Raw genomic sequence first — 25,762 nt, 5'->3', positions numbered from 1 at the left:
GAGGTGTGAGTCTTAGAGGTGAGATATAGATGACAGATCTAGGGGTAAATCCTAAGGGATAAGTAGAAATGAGCTAAAAAGTTGGGTAGGAGGGAGCCTTCCATAGGAGGAGTAGCATCTCAAGGTCCCTGAGATGGACAGAAGCCTGGTTTGATTCTAAAAGTAAGGGCGTGAAAGGTGAGATAAAGCTGGAGAATGGACTTGAGTCTGTGGCCAAGAGAAATATCTTATTGTATAGAAGACATAGACAAGACATAATGGACCAAGGGAAGATCACTGAACACTGCAAAAACATTTCTTCCTGACTGGACTATGGTACAGCAATATGGTACTTGATGTGGGAAGAGAGGGCAAGATGTTCAATCTGGCTAGGCCCACAAGTTCAGAAGGGGAGCAGGATAACAATGGGAATGACAGAAATTATGTCTCACATGCTGGCATACCACTATGATTATACACAAGGTTGAGGCGTAAGGATTGTAAGTACAAGGACAGCTTAAACAACTTACTGAGACCCTATCTCGAAATAAAGATTGGCCGTGGATGTAAGCTAAGGGTAGAGTGCTTATCTGGCATATGCAAAGCTCTGAATTCAGTCTCCAGTATTGAAGGAAAAGAAGGTTGGAAGGGAGGAAGGAAAGAAGGAAGGAAGGGAGGGAGGGAGAAAGGAAGAAAGGAAGTGAGAGAGGAAAGAAGGGAGAGAGAAAGGAAAGAGTGGAGGGAAGGAGAAAGGAGAGAAGGAGAGAGGGAGGGATATATTTGGAAAGGAGAAACTGTAGAGAAGCTTTAGGCTATAGCCATGATCCACGGGTTAGGATCATCAGAGTAAGCAGGAACCTTCTGGAATAAACTTTAAACTGAGAGGCTGCAGAGATGGCTTAGCAGTGGGGAGTGATTTCTGCATAACCATGAGTCCTGGAGTCCTGTTAACTATAGCTTCCAGGATCTATCTAACGCATATTCTCACACAGAAACTCTCACAGACAGGCACATACAAATATTCGATCAACAGACCATGTTTGCATATATATGGATTAATCCAAGAATCTGACTCTTTGCTTATTCACGCTGACCGTTGAGATCAGGCAAAATAATCTGCTACAGATAACACCTCCATTCTCTGGGTGTTCCCTGTAGTAGAGCAATAGCACTGTATGTGCTATGTTTTTCTTTGTGATTAAGATGGTGAAACTTTTCTGAGCTGTAAGAACTGCCCTTGCAGTTTGTAAGCTATGTGGGCTGTGTGTGCGCATGCGAGCGTGTGTGTGCATGAGGGGGCGGGGAGTTTATGATAACAGTGCTTATGTAATCTCAACAACCAGAGGCCCTGGGGACTCCCACTCGGGGATGGAGCAGTTGGTTTAAATTATGTTTCCATGTGAAATACAGTATTGCTATTTTTTCCCTAGCATGTGGGAAAGCGTATGGGAAACGATTTGACTGATAGGAAATAAATCTCTGTGCGTGATCAGGATTGGGACACACAGGAGGGGTGGGTTCTGCTTCTCTGGGAGGAAGGCCACTCCTGGGTGAGGATTAACCCTTTCCACTCACTGCCTGGTAGGAAGAGAATAGTTCCAGTGACCTTCAACACTGGCCTAAAGCCAGAGGACTCAGGCAGGAGCTGGGTGACTCTGAAGAACCATTTTAAGTACAGGGAATCCTATTTCTACTTGTAAAGAAGAGTTTGACTTGGTTCCCATTCTAGGTTCAGGTCCATCAAACACAAACCAAGCTAAAGGAAGAATTGGCTAGCTGCACCAAACCACGACCAGTCTCCGCTGGCAAAAAATTCTTCTTGGTCCAGCAGAGCCAAGGTTTCATGAACCGACTGTTGCATGGTGAGGAAACAGACTTGGAGAACAAGCAGAGGATTTTGCTGGCAACTGCCAGGGAGCTCAGAGCTAAGAACCCCATAGAATTCCTCGGATGCTGTAGGAAGGGCTTGTCCTAGTGGCCTGATTCCACATCTGTTCTGATTTTACATGAGGTTAGCATCCCTCAGAGCAAGGAGGTAACAGAGGGGCATATTCAGAGCCTCCTGGATATTGGAGTGACAGGTTTTACTTCAGCTCATATCAGAAAAGGGATTCTTACTCCAGTGCAACAACTGCCAGAATGTAGCCATGGTTAATCAGTACCCACACAGTTGCCACCATTTTCATACTTGTTTGTATGGAGGGGTCAAAAGGAGGTGTTGAGTGTCTATCCTATACATTGTAGTTTGGGATGGGTTTTGTTGGTGGTGATTTTCCTTTAATTGTCTTAGGGTAACTGCTTTTTATTTCATTCTGCCTCTGCCTTCAAATGTGTAGCTCCAAATGGCGTGCTTAAGACAGTGGTTCTCAGCCTTCCTAGTGCTTCAATCCTTTAATACAGTTCCTCACATTGTAGTGACCCCAACCATAAAATTATTTCCGTTGCTACCTCAGAACTGTAATGTTGCTACTGTTGATGAATGGCAATGTAAATCTCCCCGTTTGCCAATGATCTTAGGCAACCCCTGTGAAAAGCTAAGTCAACCCCCAAAGGAGGTCTCAACCCACAGGTTGAGAACCACTGGCTTAGGAGAATCCACCCAGGACCGTGTGTAAAATGAAATTGTGGTCTTTCATCAGCTGAATGAAAGAGTACTAAGCTGAGAGTGCTGGTTTTTAAGTATCAGGGCCTCATAAGAAAGTTTTTTGTGAATGCTTCTCCTCTGAGACAAACACTCTTTTGGTTTCTTTGTTTTATTCTTGTTTTTTTGTTTAATTTCTTTTGTCTCAGTTGTGATACTGGGTATCAAACCCAGGGCATGGCAAGCCAAAGATTCTAGATCTGAAAACTGGCATTGGCCATCCCTCTATGGTTGCTGCTGACAGTAAACATCATTAATTCTTATTGTGTCCATTTGTGGGCAGTGTGCTCTTTATCTTGAACTCCTCTGTCCTCTGATGTCTGTGTCACTATGAACTCTGCTCAGCCAGCACTCTCTCTCACAGACTGAAGAAAGAGTTGTTCCTTAGGTTTACCTCTGTTGCTAACCTGCACCGCAACTAATACAGTCAACAATAGACAACTGGTCAACCTCCCACGAGTTAGCTGAGGTGGAAAAAGCAGCTCAATTTGGACAGCTGTGGCCAAAGACCAGGATGAACAATAGTGAAATAATCTCAGAGCAGAAAGGGATCATTTAAATACCAAGTGTCAGAAATGGGACATAGATGTGAATTACTAAATTTTATACAGTGGTAGAAAGAAAGAAACAAGTCACAGTAGAAGAATGTCATCCTGGAGTTAGACCCAGCAAGCATGAGATTCCCAGTGTGTTCATCCAGCCACCAAATGTCAACCCCAAGTCCAAGGCAAGCCTTTGCTACCTATTTTGCCTGAGGATCTTCAGCAACCTCTTGTGGGTACGAATCATCCCTGACTCTGAACTGCTGTAAGAGATATATGAGGTGTGCTGGTCAAAGTACATAGGATGGCTCCGGTTCACAATTATTAGTTTTTACTCTTCCAGTCCTTTTGTCATTTGAAGAATAGAGTAGATTAGTATGTGGAAGAGATGGCTCCAAATTTGAGGGATCCTAAGGAAGCAGGAGAGGAAGGATTGTAGGAGCCAAAGTGGTCAAGAACACCACAAGAAAACTCACAGAATCAACTAATCTGGGCCCATAGAGGCTCCCAGAGGCTGAATCGGGGAGCCTGCATGAGACAGACCTAGAAACTAGGCCCTCTACATATATGTTACAGTTGTGTAGCTTGGCCTAACAGGGGGAGCAGGAGCTGTCTCTTGCTCTATTACCTGCCTTTGGGCCCCTTTCCTCCTACTGGGATGCCTCGTCTAGCTTCAATGGGAGAAGATGTGACTAGCCTAGCCTTTCTGCAACTTGATATGCCAGGACTGGAGAAACAGAGGAAGAGTGGTGCAGTGAGGGGAGGGGAGGTAGAAGCGAAGAACTGAGAGAAGAATGAGGAGAAACTGTGATCGCGATGTAAAATTAATTAATTAGTTAATTAATTAACTAATTTGGAAAAAAGAGATTGTTCCAAAATATTTTTGTATTTTTTGTTTGGTACTACACTGTTGTGGTATAAAAAGAAAAAATAGGAGGCATGACCAGTTCCTGCTCCGAGCTTCTCTGCCCAGCTCCTTCTGACCTGGGCAGTCACTCTCTCATTAATTCCCGGCGGGCCATAGGAACTATCGCTAATTTATCTCAGCGGCTCCCCACTGGCCCCCATGGTACTTTCTAACCCAGGCGGTCCAAGAGCCATTCCTGTGTGGTGCCTTGCTTTGTTTTCACTCACAGTTCCCTTGGCGGATTGTTATCACACCAGGCATACACATCCCAATTCTGTGGCAGGCTTGGTATGTCCTGCCATCATACCTTCTCTTGAACTCAGTTAAGTCACCACATGAAAGAACACACCACACGATAACCTCTGATCCAATTGATAAGATATAATTTGCCCATCTAGACTGCACAAAATCCTCCCCTTTAAAATATTCATATCAACCTGTATCTATGTGCAGAGAAGAATCTTAATATCTGCTGCCATGTTCTCCCAGCTCCTTCCCCTCCTCTTTCTAGAACTTTTCTCCCACTCATCCTACATTCTCGTCCAATGACAGGTCTCATTCCATCCTGTACCTGCCTTCCTGCATAAAGACATCAACTTACACTACATATTTTATATTTTTTAAGATTTTTAAAATTTATGCATGTGTGTGTGTGTGTGTGTGTGTGTGCAAACGCATGCACATGTACGCATGTGTGCACATGAGCTAATGTCATAGAAGGCATATGAAGTCAACTTTAGAGATTTTATTCTCTCCTTCTACCATGTGGATACGAGGGATAAAAATTAGTTTGTCTGACTTTGGTGACAGGGGCTGCTACTTGCTTAGCCATCTTACCAGCCGTGATATCATACATTTCTTGCTTGATAGATATTTTCAAAGTATGGGCTAAATGCATTGACTGTCTTTAATTTTCATCTCCATCAGCCAAGAGTATCCCAGGGCCATGTTTTTATATACTCTTAAGGAATCGTGTATATCGAGAGAGATTTTATGGTTACCCTTCTCAGCCTTTTTAAGATAGAGATGAAGATGCAGACATATTGATTCTCTAGGAGCCATATCAAAGCAGCAAAGGATCTGGGTCTCACGTTAGAGCTCCTTGCTTACTTCTTTTCCTGGTCCCAAATCGATTTTTTTCTTTAACTATTTTTTCATATATAGATATAGACATAGATAGATATAGTAGATATAGATAGATATAGATATAGATATAGATATGTGTGTATACATATATATGTGTGTATATATATAATCACCAAATATTCTTAATATATAATATATATTTATTGGTCACTTTTCTGGGCTATGTCTTCAGTAAATGTCTGCCATCCATCTTCCAGGTGAGCTCCTGGGTAACATGGCTGATCCTCACGGCAGGCTCTATGGAGGAGAAGCGGGAAGTCTTTTCTTATTTGGTGCATGTGGCCAAATGCTGCTGGAACATGGGCAACTACAACGCTGTCATGGAGTTCCTGGCTGGCCTCAGGTAAGGATATTTGGTTATCTGGACAGGTTCCTCTTTCTAGTCAGATAGCTTTGAATCAGTTCCCTGGACACCCTGGACACTTACCAGGTTAGGCTCCACAGCCCTGGCCCCTCAAAGGGAGAGGAGGAGAGAGGAGAGGGAGGGCAGGGAGCGGGCAGCAAAGCGGAGGGACCAGGAGTTGAAGGCGCAAATGGCTGTAAGCATCTCTACTGTCACAGAGGTGCATGGTGTGAGAGTTCCTTCCTAGAGTTTCCCCGTCGGCTCTCCTCTTGTTCCGTAAGGGCCTCTCGCTAGTATTGACTAGTGTAAAGAACGATGTGGAGGAACAGCGTCTACTTCTGACTCCTGGTTCCAAGGTGTCACTGGGCTACTGGTGCCTGGGTAGAACGTGACGATAATGTTGGGAGTGTGTATTGGAAAGGCTTCTTTCCCGCATTGTGAACCTGGTGGAGGTGCACAGAAACCTCGTCAAGGACAAGGTATTTTTCCTAAAACCCTGCCTGCAATAACCTTCTAGCTAGTCTCCTCCTCCTAAAATTTCCAAAACCCTCTAAAACAGCACCCCCATCAGGAAGCAAGAATATCCCCAAATGTTTAAACATATCTGTCAAAGTGTGGTACACTCTGAATGACCACTCAATTCTCAGGCTTTTGCTCTTGTCCTAGGGTCCTCTCTCTTAGACTCAGGGGTCACCTCATCTGACAGGCAGGCTTTTAATGATAGCCCCAAGCTCCATGACCATTTCAGGCCCTGATCCAGGAATTTGAGTCAACCCGCCCCAACCTACTCCATCTATGAACTACTGGAACATGTGAAGGACCCAGGTCCTGCAGATGCAAAGCCTCAGGGTCTTAATGACACAGGGCAACAACAGGATTTCTGATAGGACTCCCAGTGAGCAACCAGTGTTAATGGTATAGCAGAAGTCAAGAGGCCTTGAACCAGACCAATGACTCATTGCAATGAAAGCAAGTAAAGACAGAAGGATAAATTGTGGGACACATGGTGTGTGTGTGTGTGTGTGTGTGTGTGTGTGTGTGTTGGGGATTGTTTGTTTTTATTTTTTGTTTTCTTTTGGAGAGGAAGCTGTGAGCACAGAGGGTAGATATGAAGGGAGAAGATGAGTGGGATTGGGTTGCATGATATGAAATTCACAAAGAATCAATAAAATGTTCTTTTAAAAAGCCAAGGAGCTAGTCCTTATTTTGTGGGAAATAAAATTGTTTCCTCTCACAAAGAAAATAATAAGTAAATAAATAAATAGTCCAAGCGCAGCTCCTTCCACAGCGTCTACTCTGGCTGGACTCACGAGAGACACCCCTACTGCCTTGTCAACCCCGTAAAGGCAGAAAGCATCTGCAGAGCCATCTCTCCCCGAGCCTTTGTGCAACTCCCGCGAGCTGCCCATACTTAGGTAAGAGCTGCACAGTAGACTATGATCCACACTGCCCAGGATGAGTGTCCAAGGAGTCTACTTGACACACTCAGCCCCAGGGGCTAAGATCATGCTTTTCACATAAACCTTCTCACGATACTCACCATAGGGATGTTTCCAACTATCTGGGTTCCCTGCAAGGGATAAGGGAAGACAAAAAAAGCATCAAGGACAGGGCAGTCTGGACACCCACATGATGCCATGATACTGCTCTCAAGATTGCCAGCTACGGTGTCACCTGGTGATCTCAGCAGCAGTTTCAAACTAGGGGGGAAAATCCATTTAATAGTTGTTCTGTGAATCATACATCAAAACCAGGTCCCTCGGGTGGTGTGGAGCTAAGGTCAAACTTCACTCTGCAAAGAGCTGTTCCTGCTTGTCTACGCTAGCAGGCTTTGAGCCACTGAAGAACTCAAAGATCGGGAGGGACGTATAGGACAGACTCTCTGGGGACAAAGCCTCAGAAATATCCGTACAAACCATGCATTCTGCTTTCCTTTCTGTGGCTGTGATAAAAGCTCTGAGCAAAAGCAACTTAGAGAAGGAATGTACTATCTGGCTTACTCTTCCAGGTCTTAACTCCATCACAAGTCAGAGCAGGAACACAAATAAGAACTTGGAGCAGAAACCTGGGAGGAATACTCCTTGCAGGCGTAATCCTGAGCTCATACTTAGCTTTTTTTTAAGCAATATTTTTTATTAATTCTTTGAGAATTTAATACAATGTGTTTTGAATATATCCATCTTTCCCCCCAACTCCTCTTATTACCATCCTCCTCCTTCCTCCCATCCCTTCCCAGACAACCTTGATATTTCTTCTTCTTTTTTTCCCCTTACCACATGGAGGCCAGTTGTGTCACCTAATCAGAAATAAGGCCCAACTTGGAATGTGGTCAACCTACCAAGGATCACATTATTAAAGAAAACTGACTTCCCCTCTCCCAGCAGCTACCAAATGCTCTTAGCTCCTTAGCTAGTAGTGGGATTTCGTGCCTACTGTCCACCCTCCATGCTGGGATTTTTGTCTGCCTGGCACATGCACAGCTCTTGTGCACGTTGTCATCGTTGCTCTGAGTTCCTATGTGTAACTGCACTGTTTTATCTGGAAGACAACCTCATCGATGCTATCTGCTAGCTTTCTCTCTTACAATCTTTCCACTTAATTTTCCATGAAAACCCCGGAGCTTTGGGAATGGGTAGGATATGAATGTCCCCTTTAGGGATGACCACTTCACAGTCTCTTCTTCTGTGTATATTGATTGAGCAATCAGGGGTCTCTGTGCTAATTGTCATCTGCTACAAGAAGTTTTCCTGATAAGGGTTGAGAGATGCTCTGATCTACAGGTATAGCCATACACCGTTAGGAGTCATTTTATTATTATGTTGTAAAACAATAGTGGTGGGTGCCTTCCTAGGTCTAGGATCTATCTAGTCATGAGATCTTGGCTCCTGTAACAGTACTCCTTTCTGTCTCATAGAGTGGGCCTTAAATCCAATCAGAAAGTGGTTAATTACTTCTATACCAATCTGTGCCACTACGATACCAACTGAAGATAGAAATCTGAAATAAATAAAAGAATAAATAAATAAATAAATACGAACACAGAAAGAACACCAAAAAGGCAAATGACAATAAACGTGTATGGAATCTTGTCTACATAATGTAAGCTATGCTGTCACCCCTTCAGGCTTATATAGAATATATGTATATTATTTATTTGCTATAGGTCAAGGAAAGTTCTGAAGATGTGGCAGTTCATGGACCAGTCTGACATCGAGACCATGCGGAGCCTGAAAGACGCCATGGCTCAGCATGAGTCTTCCGTGGAGTACAAGAAGGTAGTGACCCGAGCCTTGCACATCCCCGGCTGCAAAGTGGTTCCCTTCTGTGGGGTGTTCCTGAAGGAGCTCTGTGAGGTGCTTGATGGTGCCTCTGGCCTCCTGAAGCTCTGCCCACGATACAGCTCCCAAGAAGAAGCCCTGGAGGTGAGCCTCTCCCCAAGAGACCCACACAGCCTTCTGTGTATGATAGGAAATCACTTTTTGAGTCTAGAGTAAGCTTTGCTATTGTTTATGGGTAAAGAGGGGGTCCTTGAAAGTTCTGGAGAAAGCAACACCATCTGTTTGGAACTTGATATTGTTACATTAGGCTTAATGTGATATTGTTGAGCACAAAGAGAAAAGTGTTGCTGGATTTTTGTTGTTTGTTTTAATTTCAAAAGTTGGTAAGTTTTTGCTATTAGGTAGATGTAGGTTGATGTCTAGATGCAGGTGAGGGCTGGCACAAATTAGGTCAAGGCCATGATTGGACAGTAAAAAAAATAAGGTGGGGACAAAGCTTTTGTAAGGAGAAAAGGGAAAGGAAGAAGGAGAATCAAGAGGGATATGGAGAAAGATGACCCAGATCCGGGGGTCTTGAATTGCCAAGGTGGTTATGTATATTTCTTAAGGGATGGATTTCTGTAGGCAAATTTATCTATCTAGGTGGACGGTTTATATCCTTATCGATTGGTTGTGAGTTTCTTATGAGGATGTGTTGTGGATTGAGAATTTAACATATAAATCTGATTGATAATTTACAGTTTATTGAGTCATGATTTCACTGGGTTGTTGGGAGTGTGGGCAGAGTCTGTGGCAGGGAGCCGTGATAGGCCAGCCCATGCTGGACTTCTAGGGCCCTGATTTTACTGGGTAGCTGGAACGGCCCATGGACCGCCTGGGTCAGAGAGTACTTGGGGGCATCATGAAGCCACTGAGATGAGGATACCCCACAGTGCCGTGTGGCCCAATGAGCACCGGTACTAGACAGAATGTAAGATACCTCACAGCACCTACCACATGGCCATACGGGTGCCAGTGCCAGCTCAGGATAAAAAGGTTTACACAGTTTTTTTGTCGTTGTTGTTTTGTTTTTTTTAATATTTACCTCAGCAAGTAGAACTATCTAGATTTAGAGGACGGTGTCAAATGAAACCAATAACTTGCAAATCGGTGGGGGAAGGAGTGAGGAAAGTCAGTAGTGACTTCTCATCATGCATGCAAGAAAATGCCAAAAAAAAAATTTTTTTCATCCAGACACTCACTCCAGGCTCTGCCCCTTCTCTTAATTCCCACCAAAATGGAGAGGATAGTGTGAGCTTTAAGTCAGGACATTGCACACTGAGTAAGGGGCACCAAAAGGCTCACAAGATGTAAGGAAACTTCCCTTTGAGGAGTTTAGAAATGAAATAAAAATCTTTTTAAAATGTGTTAGGGAGATTTTTGAGGCATTATATATTTGAAAATCTCAAATCCAAATCTAGAGTCAGTCATGCTCTCATCTGTGTAGATGACAACATTCAATATTGACCCTTCATACACACACATACACACACACATACACACACACATGTGCACACACACATGTGCACACACACTCACACTCAACACACACACTCACACTCATATATTCACTCACAACCACACATACACAAAAATAGATACGCACACACTCATGCACATACACTTACACACACACATACACATATGCACGTGTGCACACACTCTCACGCACATGCACACATGCACACACACATGTGCACATACACTCACACTCAACACATTCACACACTCATACCCACTTACATACAGATACACACACATAACATACTCTCACACACATACACACATATATACTCGCACACACATAGACACATGCACATGTTCATATACACACACATTCAACACATATGTACATACACACTCACACAGTCACACCACATATGCACACACACGTGCACATACTCACTCAACACACATGCACATACACTCATACACTTACACATTCATACCAAACATACATACAGACACACTCATAACACACACACACACACACACACACACACACACACACCACGCATCCCTTCTTATTTGAAGTGGGAAAATTCAAAACTTCAGCCTATTTCATATCACCCGAGAAGAGAGGCATCACTTGGTCTAGGAAGACGGGTCCCCTGACATGGACATGTGATTGACACTGGCTGATATCTCTGTGGTCTTCGCAACTGGTATTAAAGGTCCAGTAAATGAAAGAGACAGCTTTAAAACCCCTCCCACCCTCCACTCTCCTCGGCTCTCTGCAATGGAGGACTACCACATCTCTTGACTGGGTTGCAGCTCTTCCCTCTGGTTCTGAAAGCTTTCTGGTCATGATCAAGCCACAACGGTGGCTTAAAAAACATCAGGAAGCTACTGTCTTCCTTTAGCACATATGGACAAGGCGGCCAGAAAGACAGCTTTTCAATATTTTCCTTGAGTCGGGTCACTTCATCTTGTTCCGTGTCATGGAGATCTTTACTCATTCTCTTCCCAATTCCCATTACAGGAATAAAATAACTGTCCTCCTCTGTAAAGTGGCTAACCTTGTCCCTGGGGAGCAATGAACTTATATTGCCTTTTCTGCTATAAATTCACAGTGTTGTTTAGATTCCTAGAGGTGCTGGGATTGTCGCAGTGACAAGCGGGCAAGTTTTGGGATTTCATATGGTGAGGTGACAAAAATAGGAAATAAAGCTTTTCTTGGAGCCTCTTGACTCCATTTCAGTAAACTAGGCTCAGAGTTATTATTGACTACTGCTTTGCCTTAGGTCTCCTAGGTGCTGGTTACTCAGACATCGTAAGTTGCAACATTGTGTTCTTGAACTCTTTTTCTGTAGTTTGTAGCGGATTACAGTGGACAAGATAACTTCTTACAGCGAGTGGGGCAGAATGGCTTGAAGAATTCAGAGAAGGAGCTCACCGTCAACAGCATCTTTCAGATCATCCGGAGCTGCAGCCGAAGCTTGGAGATGGAGGAGGAGGAGAGCGCCAGCGAAGGGAGCGGCTCTAGGAAAAACTCCCTCAAGGACAAAACCCGATGGCAGTAAGTTCCAGCCTCAGCCTGTATGTGGGTGGGTGCCTTTCTTCTTTTCCCCTTGACTAGTTTTTTCCTACTCAGTTCAGTTCCACATAAAAAGCTGATAAAAGTGGGTCACTTTCATCCTTAACCAAGGCTGCTTCAAATGCTACTGATTCTGAGTTCCAATTTACCCTCCCTATGTTGCTCTGTTGTTGTAAAATTACTACACCCACTTAACTTTTCCCGTGAGTTGTAGCCTTTTTAAAGGAAAAGGATTTCTTAGGTTTTTTTACCTGATAGTAAAATTTTAGAAATGTGCATATTAATGGGGTCCATACTACCCCTATAAAATTAGTTAAAGCTAACCTTCCATTTCTAAAATATCGATAGTTGGGTTTCAAGGTTGGAATCCCAATCTTTTATTTACTTTATAGTTTTTTGTAATGGTGGCAAAAAGGAGTATTTTAGTTAGGCCAAGAAGAACACACAAGAAGAAGAGGAGAGGAGGAGGAGGAGGGGGAGGGAGGAGGAAGAAGAGGAGGAGGAAGAGGAGGAGGAGGAGAAGGAGGAGGAGGAGGAGGAGAAGGAGGAGGAGGAGGAGGAGGAGGAGGAAGAAGAAGAAGAAGAAGAAGAAGAAGAAGAAGAAGAAGAAGAAGAAGAAGAAGAAGAAGAAGACAAGGAGGAAAAGGAGGAGGAGGAGGAAGAGGACAACAAAGATGACAATGACAACTGACAACCTTGTCCTAAAAGCTGCATCGTGTCACAGTATGTCACACATCTTTACTTCCAACTGTCCATTGCAGTGCTTTCTCTGTAATTGGTCTGTTTGAGGTCTCTGACTTCTGTTACACTCTGCACTGGTTCCTCTTTGGGACTCCTCTCAGATATCCTGTTGCTGCCCTGTGTCATGGAGATCCTGCAACTTTGGATCTGCAGGACCAGCCCTTTCACACGCTCCAGAAGATCACAGATGGGGTAGATGTTAGGGTGGACCAACTCAAAGCCCTGGATCTGAGGTAGTTGTGTTAGTCAACCTGCCACCTCTCCTGGGCCCTCACCACCAGGAGCTCTCCAGCACTGCCCTGGTTAACTCACCCAATTGCTGCATCCAGCAGGGGGCAGAGTCACTCTCCTGCTCTCGTGTTCTCAGGCCTGCTCACCAGCACCTTTGGGGCCAGGGCCTGTGCTCTGCTGCCCAGGGGAGGTGCAAAGCCCACTCTCCTGAGTGCTGTAGCTGGGAGGAGTGGGGCCAGCTCTCCCGTTCTCATTACCTCAGCCCAGCTCTCCGGTGCTGTGATGGTCAAGGATGGGGACGGCACCTCTCTCTTGCCCACAGCACCCCTTGCCAGGTGAGTGCAGGGCTAGGTCTCCTCTGCTCATGCCCTTGGAGCTGGCTTACCACACCCCTGACACCAGGTAGGGATGTTATAAAGTAACTTTAAAATAGTTTGTCTTTCATTAGAAACTGTATCTTGTAGATCACAGAGTATTCCTTTGTGTGTGTGTGTGTGTGTGTGTGTGTGTGTGTGTGTGTGTGTGTGTTCTGTTCTGTTTTATTTGATAAACCAACTGTGGATTTTTGTCTGCAGTGGAATAACTTTCAAAAATTATTGCTTGGTTAGCATATAGAAAAATAGGTTTCGATGTAATGTTTCATAAATATACACCATTATACTTTTTATTATGTTCCGTTCTAGTTGCCTCCCTCAATTCTCTTCTTGATCTCTCCTTTCTGACTGCCTGCATTCAGACAGCTCCTCCTCTGTGTTCAGGACACATATATCCCATTACCCACTCTTTTCCTCACCCCCTTAGACCTTTGCACCCTCTGTCATAATTCACTTTTACTTTCATGTCTTTTTTGCTAAATCCAGATTCCATATATGAGAGAAAACACATGGTATATAAAACACATGTCTTTCTCAGCCTGGCTTATTTCTCTTCCCATAACGACCTCCCGCTCTGTCCATTTTCCTTTGAATGGCATGGCTTCATTCATGTGTGCATTTACTATATTTTTAATCTGTTCATCTGTTGGTTGGTATCTAGGTTGGGTCCATAACGTTGCTTCTGTGACTCGTGCAGCAATAAACACGGATGCTTACCTCTGTGGGGTGCTGACTTAGAAGCCTTTGTGCGCACACCCAGGAGTGTCGTCGCTAAATCATGCAGTCGTTCTACGTTTAATTTTCGTAGCCGTCATACCTATTTCCATAGTGGTATATCACCACACATTCTAGCTAGCAATTTATAAAGATACATATTTCTTCGCATCCTCGTGGGCATCTTTTTAAAATGATAACCAATTTGACCCAGGTGAGATGAACCCTCAAAGCAACTTTAATTTGCAGTTCCTTAATAGATAATAGTGATGAACACTTTTCTTTCCTTCTCTCCTTTCTCTCCCATTCCCTCTGCTGCCCTCCCTTCCTTTTTTCTTTTCTTTTCTGACATATGATTCTATGTGGCCCAGGCTGGTCTCAAATTCATATGTGATCTTGAACTCCTGACCTGTCTGCCTTTATCTACCCGGGATAATAGGAAATGGGCCCCACACCAGGATAGTTGTTGAGTACATTTTCAAACATGTATTGGGCAACTGTATTCCTTCCTTCGACAACTGTCTATTCATTTCATTAGACCTTTATAGAATCCAGTTATTGATCCCTATTGGCAAATTTTTCCCATTCCATAGTCTGTGTCTCCACTGTGTTTGTTTTTAACTTTGCTGTGCAAAAGCATTTTAACTTAATGCAATTTTACTTGTTGTATGACAAACCTTTTCCTGGGGAGACTCAACACACATATCTACTCACCTCGGATGGAGATCTCATGACAGACCAAAGTACGGATACCACCAAAGTCCAACTTAGTGGAGCAACGAGTTTTATTGGGCTTAGTTACAAAAACACGCTGAGGGGTCACTTACAGAGGCGGAAATCAACTCAAAGACAGTTGCATCACCAAAGTCCGCCCCAGCACAGGTCACAAAAACCGGGAACATGGATCACACTGCACAGCCTGTAGGTAGGTCAGCAGGTTGGAGAGTGTCCCTTCTAAGTGATTCAGTTGGTGCAAACCTCTTCCGGGTAGCTTAAGAGCTCTCTGCCTTTCCCTGGCTGCCTTTCTGAGTTCTTTGTAGCTTAGCTTCTCTGAGAGTCTTTGTTGCCGCTAAGCAGCTTCCGTCTGTCTGGAACTCTCAGCTTTTGCTGTTTACTCTGGCAGGGGTGTTTCAGGGACTTCCTGAAGCTATTTAAAGTTTTTTTTTTTTTACCTTCCTGCTTAAGGAGCTTCCCTGCAAGGTGGAATGTTTCAGTATGGGAGGAAACTGTTACAGAACGTTACAGAACACTTGTCAATTCCTGGGGTTAGTTCCTGTGATTTTAGTCTCTCGTTTTTTTTAAACTGCACACCTATGTCTGTGTCTTGAAGCATTTTATCCATGTTTTCCTGTTGCAATTTGAAAGTTCAAGTACTTAAATTAAGACCTTTGATCCTTTCTTAGTTGGTTTTTGTGTTGGGTAAGAGATAGGGGTCTAGTTCTTCTGGATATAGTTTTCCATGTAGAAGAAATGGTCTTTTCTTTAATGTATGTTTTTGATGTCAAGGAGTAGGTGGTATTAGCTGTCTAGATTCATTTCCGGCCCCTATACTGTATTCTGTATGTCTATTTTTTGTGTGTCTGTGTCAGTAGCTTGTTCTTCTTTGTTGGTATGAGTTGTATCTGTAGTTTGCTCTCAGTAATACCACCCTTTTTACAGTGTTAATTCTGCTAATCTACCAGTTTGGAAGAACTCCCCACCTTCTGATATCCTCTTCATTTTCCTTGGGCCTTTAATGCATCTGCTGTAGAGGCCTTTCCTTGGCTAGGATTCATTTTTTTATGTGTTTTTCAGGTCTGGTTTTGTTTGGTGGGGGCCAGGGGCCATGTCTTCATTTGTTTGTTTTGAAACAGGATCTCACCATGTAACTCTTGGTGTCCTAAAATTCACTGTGTAGACCAGGTTAGCCTCAAATTCACGAAGATTCCCCTGACTGCCTCCAGAGTGCTAGGACTAAGGGAGAGAACCATCTTACCCCCACTTCAAAAGTATTTTTAAGCAACTCTAAATAAGATGGTTTTCCTGGTTTCTTTCTTCATAATTTCGCTACTGACCTAAAGGAAAGCTACTTACTGACTTTTGTATATTATTTTGTATCCTGCTACTTCGCAGTGCTCATCTGCCCTTTTGTAACTCTTTGGGAGTGTTGACCACTTTTACCAGTAAACTTTGAAATACTCACTCAGCATTTTGCCTAGTTCATCATCTCTGAGTTCGATGGTTGAAGGAGTTGAGTGTTGGCTGTGTTATTCTGCTGTAGCCCATGCTTCTGATGGTTAATATGTCACCTCTGCTCTTGTGTGAGCACCTTCTTACTGGGGATCTCTCTCTTGAGAGCTTACACCTCAGGTATAGCTTATTTTGGAGAGAACAAGCAATGAATGGTACCTGTCACCACAGCAGCACACCATACAGGATATAGTCATGCGTTTAAAATGAGAAAAGCTACTGGGATTCCATTCTTTCATATAAATCAGAAAGTAGGGAAACTACTGTAAGTTTTGCTATTGAGTTACAGTTTATTTAAGGTCAAAGTTGTAAATAAACTCAGTGGAGGAATGGAGCAGGAAGAGGGGGGAAATGGAGGAGAGACAAAATTAAATAAACCAAAGAAAGTGGAGGAGTGGAAAGTGTAATGAAGGGCGAGGGGGAAAAGCAGGAAATTAGACAAATAAAATCAAGAAAGGCTCCGTGATAGTGAGCAGACCCATGATCAAAACGAGATATGTGAGAAAAAAAGGAGAAAAAATTAAAATCTGATAGCTTTTTTTTAAACCAGTGAGTCCAAAAAACTACTAAAAGTTCAGTAGAAAGAAAAGCTAAAAGGGGTGATGTGGGAGACCAGAAAAAAGATTGTCCGGAAAAAAAAAACAAGTGTAGACAAAATGTATAAATGTATAAAGAGAGGAATAGAAATAAATACATAAAGACTTGTAAAATAGTAGTAAAAAAAAAAAAAAAGCATTTATAAGGGGATTTGGTACCCAGTTCCTCTGCTCCATGCTGGGATTTTGTGTGACGTGCACTTGAGTGGTCTTGAACATGATGTCACAGTTGCTGGGACCATGTGTGTCCAGAAAACACTGTTTGCTTGAAGTCACTCACCACCTCTGCCTCCTAGAATCCTCTTTTCTTCTGCAAAGATCCCTGAGTCATGGGAAAGAGATGAAATATCGACATCTCCTTTAGGGCTGAGCATCCCAATGTCTCTTTTTCTCTCCCACTGGAGAATCTCTGGGTCAGTTGGAATCTACTGCAAGAAGCATCTGATGAGGGGTGAGAGGTGAGGGGTGAGGGGTGAGGGGTGAGGGGTGAGGGGTGAGGGGTGAGGGGTGAGGGGTGAGGGATGCACTGATCTATGGGAATGACAAGCAGTCATTAGCAGAATAATACTATTGGATCTCCACGAGGGCCCAGAGGAGATGTTGACATTTAATTACTTCTGGGAAAGAGGAAGCCAGCTTTCTTCAATGGAGTGACTCTAGTATGTTGAGCACACTCCAGGGCAGATACTACACCAGTAGTAGTTGGATGACACAAACTGGGTCAGGGGTGGCAAAATTGTGGGCTGGTGGGGAGGCTCAGGAGAACCTGGGAGGACTTGGGAAAGGGGGATGACCATGATCAGAGGGCATCATGTGAAAGCCTCACAGAATTAAAGCAAGCATTGTTTGAAAATTTTTTTAAAAGGAAAATACACAGTAGGAAATAAATGAAAGGTGAAGATTTAGAATGAATTCTTTCTGGGACCTTGAAAATGGGAGAATGCTGGTTATATAGACCAGGGAGAAGGTAGGTCAGACTGTGAGACTGCAGGGTGTATAGAGCAGGGAGAGAGTAAGTCAGATCCCTGGATATCTTACTTTCTTATAGTTTATGCAGGAACTGAGCCTGTTTGGGGCAAGCATCTGTCAGAACTGCCTCTTCATCTAGTACCTTCTCTTCTTTGCACACCAAGGCCCTCTGCTGGCGACACTTAACTTTGCAGTCTGTGGTCTAGGCACGTTCTCCAGTCCTCCCAAGAGCCCTCATTCACACTCCACAGGGTGGCTAATGTAGCTCAGAGGTTCCTCCCAAAGTTCATCGGGAGTAGAAGAAGCAGTCATCCCACCAAGATTTATGCAGGTGGATCTGTCTTTGTGCTTTCAAAATCCACTCGGCTTCAATTACCCTGCTGGAGGGATGCAGCGATAGCATGGGGTCTACTGCAACTCCATGGCAGCTTGGTAGTTCCAGCTCTCTTTGCTGACCTTGGGCTCAAGGCTGTTAAAGCCCAGAGTGGTTCTCAGTTGATAAATTCTGCTCACAGCTACTGAGGGTAGAACCACCTCTTCCTACACACTTCTCTTCCTGGCCTTCTGCCGTGTGCCAGCATCAACCTTCATGTTCTCTACAACTGCCCCCAGGATTGTCTCTTACCCTTGGGACTAGGGCCAGCTGACTCTGGTTCCTCTTCTTTAGCTGCCAGGGTAGCCTGGTTTTAAATGACAGGCTCCCTTGGGATGGGAGAACCTTTCAGAGCTGGCTGAACTCTCTTCTACTGCTGGCTCTTTCCACCAAGGAAAGTCGTCACTCTCTCAGCAAGATCGACAACTGGATTTGGGGTTCAGGAGAAGTGTGGATCTGCCAGTATCTTCTATCCAGAGCCATCTGATTATCTACCTTCCAGATGACATTTCTGTTTCTGCTTTCTTGTGCCAGGGAGCCCTGCCACCCGTGCTGTGCTCAGTGTGGTGGCCTTCTGTTTCTCTGCACCTTTCAGCTGTCCTGTTGTCCCCTCTTATGGATCTCCAAAGCTCTTCCTCTCTTATAGTAATGGTCTCTGTCTCTCTGTCTCTCTCTGCCCTGCCCCCCTTATCCTCACACTTCTTCAAGGGTCACAGGGAGGTAGCTTCTAGTCTGCGTCCGACACGGAAGTTACCTCTTATACGAAATTTATTTCCACTTCTCTATTTATTCCCTCGACTTTCCCCTCGTCACTTAATCATCTATATCCCAAGGACATTCTCTTCCACTGTCCATTTTTCCAGATCCTGCTGTAAGCATCCAGAGAATGGGGGAAGAAAACCGCAAAGATGCAAATATTTATTTCACAGAGCTGGGGAGACATATTGAAATCCTCACTTTGAGACCTTTGTCCTAAGTAGTGGAAATAATTTCCTGGCCCTTAAGTGACTGCTACTCTAAAAAGAAGCCCTGGATACATGGCAGGGAGGCAGGCTTTCGTAGGTCTCCCGGCAGCCATCCCAGCAACCACTGTTTCCTTATATGCTTCTGTCCAGCTCATCTCATGAAAATGCCCTGTTCAGAGTGTCTTAGGCAATGTTTTGCAGATCCTAAAGGACGATGAAGTGGCCTTTTCTGAGTTTCAAAGCAATGGCTTTCAGCCCCTGTTGATATGACAATGCCCACCTCAGTGAAAAAGATAAGAAAGGAAGAAAAAAAGGAAAGAGGAAGAGAGGGAGATGGGAGAGACGGAAGGAAGGAAGGAAGGAAGGAAGGAAGGAAGAGGGAGGGAGGGAGGGAGGGAGGGAAGGAAGGAAGGAAGGAAGGAAGAAACCAAGAAATCTATCCCATGACCCTTCAGTTTACCCAGAACTCAGATGTCAGAATTCCTCTCAAAGCCTTCAGCTGCTCCTGCCAGAAAACCCAATGGGTTTCACAGAAACTCCAGAAAAAGTGGTCATAAAAAGCTCGCATCCACAGGGATGGAGAGATGGTTCAGCAGTTAAGATCATTGGTGGCTCTTCCAAAGGACCTGAGTTCAATTCCCAGCACCACATGACAGATCACAACTGCCTATAACTCCAGTTCAGGGGATCTGCCTCTCTCTCTCTCTCTCTCTCTCTCTCTCTCTCTCTCTCTCTCTCTCTCTCTCTCTCTCTCACTCTCACACACACACACACACACACACACACACACACACACACACCAGACAGACATATAAGCAAAATGCCAAGTGTGTTTGCTATGCTAGCATGAGGATCTGCGTTCAGTTCCCCAGCACTCATGTTAAAACGACAACAACGTGTGTGCCCATAATCCCGCCAACTGAAGAGTTGGAAGCAGGATTCCCGGGTCTTACGGACTATCCACTTTAGCTGAATGGTGAAATCCGGGTACAGTGAGAGACCAGCTTAAAACCTAAGGCAAAGAGCAATCGAAGAAGACATTACCAACCTCTGACCTCCACATGCAAGCCCCACACCCCATTCCCACACACATGGACCAAGGTCTCAACAGAAAATGAATAGAACAAAGAGACTACCCAAACGCCATTGACGTTTTATGGTGTGCTTGTATATCCTCTGTACAGATGAGGAAGCTGAAGACACTTGCTTATGTGATAAAGAGCACAGCTAGGGCATGCAGCTGAGTCGAACCTCTGCCCAGCAGAATTGAAGACCTTAACTGGAGAGGAGCTAACCCGTGGCTTCTCCTTGTCCCACTACTTTGGGCTTGGAACAGTTCTTGTCTTAGCTAGGATATTGTTGTAGTAAAATACCATGACCAAAAGCAACTTGGGGAAGAATGGGTTCATTTTAACTTAGAGCCTGTAGTCTATTATTTAAGGGACTTCAAGGCAGGAACTCAAGGAGGAACCCTGCTTACTGGCTGGCTTTTCATATGCACCCAGGACCATCTTCCCAGGGAAGGCACCACCCACACTGAGTTGGGCCCACCCACATCAGTCATCAATCAAAAAAAAAAAAAAGTGCAAATCTGTTGGGGACATTTTCTCAGCTGAGGTTCCCTCTTGCCAAGTGACTCCAGCTTGTGTCAAGTTGACGTGAAACAAGCCAGCACTGCTCTCTTTTGGAAAACAACTGTCTGAATAACTATAACTGGGGAAAAATGATAAGTTAATTAAAAGCACAATTTTGCAAAAATGGTAAAACTTAAAGTGTTTTTTATCATGAGAAATAACTATAATAAATCATATGGAAAGGTGATATTCTTCTGCTTTAAAACATAAAATCTTTGTCTGTTGGTGATCCATGTTCAAGCAGTCATTGCAAATTTCTATAAAGTAATAAACTCTTGCAAAGAAAATACATAAGCATGTTAACAAACAACCTTCTGTCAGCTAATATGAATTTTTCATCAGGTATCAGTTTCTTGTTTCTACTGTGGGATACCACAGAGCTCCTCAAAAGCAGGGTTAAAAAAACCTTCTTTCTGTTTTCATGCCTAAGAATGATGAGGCGACTTCTTGCTGGCTGACCACATCTTTGATCTGGTTAACATTACTTGGTTCATAAATAAATCTTAATTTTCCATCTGATCCATTTTCATAAACCCGCAGAAAAATTGTCTCCCGGGAGATTCAGGCAAAGAACTCCATAACATCCACTCTATCTTCTAAGAGACAAAGGATACTTGTAGCTTCCTGGTTAAAATGAATTTATTTCATTACATACAATTGTCAATTTTATTTTGGAAATTAGCCCCTGGATGAATGCTCTGTAATGGAATTATTACCATGTGGCATTAGTTCCCTTTGTATTCGAAAATAAATACTGATGCCAAGAAAGACAGCCTTCCTGCACCCCCTATGTACATGCACCGCTTGCCTCATCTTTGAGAAGCACGAACAGCCTTCAGAAAAGCCATGTCCTTTTTGTATCTAGATATTGTTTTTTTCATAAAACCTGTAGTTTTTCACTGGAAAAACTTTGTTGAATTAAATAAAAATCAGAAAATCTATGTCTAAACTAACAGGTTATGTTTTAGTCATTATCAATGCTTAACAACTTTCTCTTGCAACTTTGGTTGCTTGGTTGTTTGTTTGTTTGGTTGGTTGGTTGGTTGGTTAGTTGGTTGGTTGGTTGGTTAGTTGGTTGGTTGGTTAGTTGGTTGGTTGGTTGGTTGGTTGGTTAGTTGGTTGGTTGGTTGGTTGGTTGGTTGGTTGGTTGGTTGGTTGGTTGGTTAGTTGGTTGGTTGGTTGGTTGGTTGGTTGGTTGGTTGGTTGGTTGGTTGGTTGGTTGGTTGGTTGGTCGGTTGGTTGATCAGTCGATTGGCTGGTTTTTGAAATAGATGTTACATTGTAGTTCAGACTGTCCTGGAAGTTACTGTGTAGCTGAGACTGGCCTAAAATCATGGCAACCCTCCTGCCTCAGTTTCCTCAGTGCTGCAATTACAGGTATCGGCTACCTCTTACCCCAGCCATTTCACTTAAAAATCTACCACCAAGTGTCACAGAAAAAAATATGATAGTGTTCCCAGAGAGAAATTTAGACATGAGCTCTGAAGAGAGCCATTCCAAGGGTACAGTTGGCTGGTCCACCTGGAGCATAGGCAGTGGAGAAGAGTTCAAAGGGACGATGCCTGTCTCCCTACATTTATTCCTGGGAGTGCCCTTTATTGAGCCAGACCTGGGGCTGGGTGCACTTGCGACCTTTGCTTTGTTTGATGCCTTCCCCTGCTTCGTGAGGTGACCATCTGCTTTCTTCGGTAGATAAGTGGAGAGAGACTCTGGGTTTGAGTGCTTTGACAAGGTCACACGGGCTACAGGTAGCAGATCCACATTCTTCTCGGCGTAGCTGCGGAGAACCTGAGGCATGAGGCAGTTGTGGAGAGACACAGGAGTGTTTGACTTCTTCCCGTGGTCACTGAGGGGCACTTTCAGAGGGGAGCTAAGTTACCCATGCAAGATTGTCTCTCCTTTTAGCTTTTTATTATAACGTGTGACATCAAGAAGATTGGGTGAGATTTTATGTATTTGCACCCAACACTCAAATGCTGGTTTCTATTATCACTCCAGTGAAAGGAAGCCAGCTCCCTTAGGTAAACGGCCAACGCGAAGCAGGGGGTGAAGAGCCCGGAGTGTCTTCCGGTGCCACCAAGCAGAGCAACAGATCCTCCAAGCAAACCAGTCTGAGTCTGTGAAAGAAGCACAGGCGGGAAGGGCTCCTAGTGGGCAACGCAGCAAAATAAATGGAGTTGGATTAAAGTTAGAACTCACCCAAAGCATTAGCCAGATATCCGTAAGTCCATACAGTGAGGATCTGGCGTGTAAAATTGATAAGGAAGCAAACAAATGGGGAGAAGAGATAAATCTCCTGGGCAAAAGAATTCCAAAAATGTAACGTATAGCATCTCCATTCCCTAGGAGGTGGAAGGTAGCACCTCTCTCCTTCAGTGTAATCTGGACACAGTGACCTGCATCCAATTAGTGTATACGGAAAGAGTCTTTAGAAAATAATTGATGATGATGATGATGATGGTGGTGATGGTGGTGGTAATGATGGTGATGATGGTGATGGTGGTGATGATGGTGATGATGGTGATGATGATGGTGGTGATGGTGATGATGGTGGTGGTGGTGGTGATGATGATGGTGGTGGTGATGGTGATGGTGATGGTAGTGGTGGTGATGGTGGTGGTGATGGTGGTGGTGGTGGTGATGGTGATGATGGTGGTGGTGATGATGATGGTGGTGATGGTGATGATGGTGGTGGTGATGGTAATGATGGTGGTGGTGGTGGTGATGGTGATGATGATGGTGGTGATGATGGTGGTGGTGATGATGGTGATGATGGTGATGGTGGTGGTGGTGATGATGGTGATGGTGATGATGATACAGTGGGGTATCAAGAACACTACCTCAGTCATGCCTCAGGTCTGCATCAGTGGGCTGTCATGTTAGAAGTGTGTGCAGTTTATAAAGTGTGATAAGGACAGTACTTTATTGCTGTACCATGCCTCACCCAACCCCCTTAATCATGGTCTAATTTTGAGCAAAATACCAGACGAATCCTAACTAAAGCTCCTTCTCCGAAATACCTAGCTGTACTTCTCACACCTGCCAAGAGCACCACAAAGCGTGCCCGTGCTCAGACGCCCCAGTAAGTATAAATAAGTTACCCAGTGGTGTTTAGCATTTTATGTTTCCCATGCGTATTTGAATTTATAACAGGTTGAGAAAAGCGTCTGTTGTCGTGTGAAGAGCAGGCCTTGTGTTGGTCCCCTTCTGGTTAGAAGGCAAAGCAAACTTGTATCTCTTTCCATCAGGTTTATAATTGGAGATTTGCTGGATTCAGACAATGACATCTTTGAGAAGTCCAAAGAGTGCGACCCTCATGGATCAGAGGAGTCACAGAAAGCCTTTGACCATGGGACAGAGCTCATCCCATGGTACGTGCTGTCCATCCAAGTGGATGTGCACCAGTTCCTACTGCAGGGGGCCACAGTCATCCACTATGACCAGGACACACATCTCTCTGCCCGCTGCTTTCTCCAGCTGCAGCCTGACAATAGTACCTTGACCTGGATGAAACCTCCCACTGCCTCCCCAGCTGGTGCCAGACTCAAGCTCGGTGTGCTTAGTAACGTGGCCGAACCTGGCAAGTTCCCATCATTGGGCAACGCTGGGGTGAGCGGCCTGGTAGAGGGAATCCTGGATCTGTTTTCAGTGAAGGCTGTGTACATGGGACACCCTGGCATTGATATACACACTGTGTGTGTCCAGAACAAACTTAGTAGCATGCTTCTGTCAGAGACTGGGGTGACGCTGCTCTATGGGCTTCAGACCACCGACAATAGATTACTGCACTTCGTGGCACCAAAGCACACAGCTAAAATGCTTTTCAGTGGATTGCTGGAACTCACTACAGCTGTGAGAAAGATACGGAAGTTCCCTGACCAAAGACAGCAGTGGCTTCGGAAACAGTATGTCAGCCTCTATCAGGTAAGGGGTGCGTCCAGCCCTCTTCCTTGAGTTGCACAATCCTCAGGCATTTAAACTACTAGGCCCCCAGTCCTGTCAGTTACCCCTGGGTACACATGGGGTGGGGGTTGGGGGGCATTTTTAACCAAAGGTGTGAATTAGTTTCATGGTCTTCATAGAACAGAGATGTCAACATGTTAAAATGAATTTTTCTAAAAATGATTTGGTTTTTGTCGTTTGTTTTTTGTTTTTTTTCCCAGAGACAGAGATTGGCTGTCCTGGAACTCGCTCTGTAGGCCAGGCTGGCCTCCAACTCAGAGAGCTGCCTGCCTCTGCCTCCCAAGTGCTTAGATTAAAGGTGTGTGCCACCACTGCTTAGGATTTGCTTATTTTTACTTTTTAATTATGTGTCACTGTGTGTCTGTATGTGGGTGGTGCACGTGCAAGCAGGGGCCGGTCAAGGCCAAAGGCATCAGATCCCCTGGACCTGGAGTTACAGGCAGTTTTGCGTCATCATGTAGGTGCCGGGAACTAAACTCTTGTCCTATCGCCGAGCAGTCCCTGCTCTTACCCACTCAGCCATCTCTCCAGCCCACGTGAAGATGTCTTTAATTGAATCTGTTTCCTAGCCATCAACTTCTACACCATTTGCTAAAACTAAGAATGTGCGTTCACTCACGAGCATCCTTCATTCACAGTTTTTAAAAAGAGGAAAGAAAGTATTTCCTTTACCCATCCCAAACATGTTTACTATTTTGTATAAAACAATTCACACTGTATTTTAGTTACCAAAAAGCCTCCTTGAGAGATTAAACAAAAGCATTGTCTTCTCCTGGCCTGGTTTTCTTTCTTTTTTTTAACTTTTTTTTTTGAGATTATAATTTAACTTCTCCCTTCTCTTTCCTCCCTCCAAACCCTCCCATATAGTCCTCCCAACTCTCCTTCAATTTCATGACCTCTTTTATTTTTTTAATACTTTTATCATATGCATATATGTATAAACATATATTCTTAAATATAACCAATTCAGCCCATCTAGTGCTACCTGTACATATATTGTCAGGGCTGACCACTTGTCACTAGACAACCAACGTTGTCTTCCCTGAGGGAGACTACCTCTC

The 25,762-nt window shown here is 44.2% G+C and overlaps 1 protein-coding gene across 1 annotated transcript in view; it reads left to right on the top strand.

The window, feature by feature from the left end:
* The window catches only part of LOC116891119 (1-phosphatidylinositol 4,5-bisphosphate phosphodiesterase epsilon-1), a 204,360-nt gene that overhangs the window by 106,218 nt on the left and 72,380 nt on the right, over positions 1-25,762 (top strand). The window contains exons 5-8 of the mRNA XM_032891834.1: positions 5,413-5,558; positions 8,722-8,980; positions 11,689-11,894; positions 23,987-24,662. Coding sequence (XP_032747725.1) covers positions 5,413-5,558; positions 8,722-8,980; positions 11,689-11,894; positions 23,987-24,662 — 1,287 coding nt within the window. The remainder of the gene's footprint in view (positions 1-5,412; positions 5,559-8,721; positions 8,981-11,688; positions 11,895-23,986; positions 24,663-25,762) is intronic.

The sequence above is a fragment of the Rattus rattus genome, chromosome 2, assembly GCF_011064425.1.
Source record: "Rattus rattus isolate New Zealand chromosome 2, Rrattus_CSIRO_v1, whole genome shotgun sequence".
Taxonomy (NCBI): domain Eukaryota; kingdom Metazoa; phylum Chordata; class Mammalia; order Rodentia; family Muridae; genus Rattus; species Rattus rattus.
The sequence above is the reverse complement of the archived record's forward strand: the minus strand, read 5'-3'. Positions and strand labels throughout refer to the sequence as shown.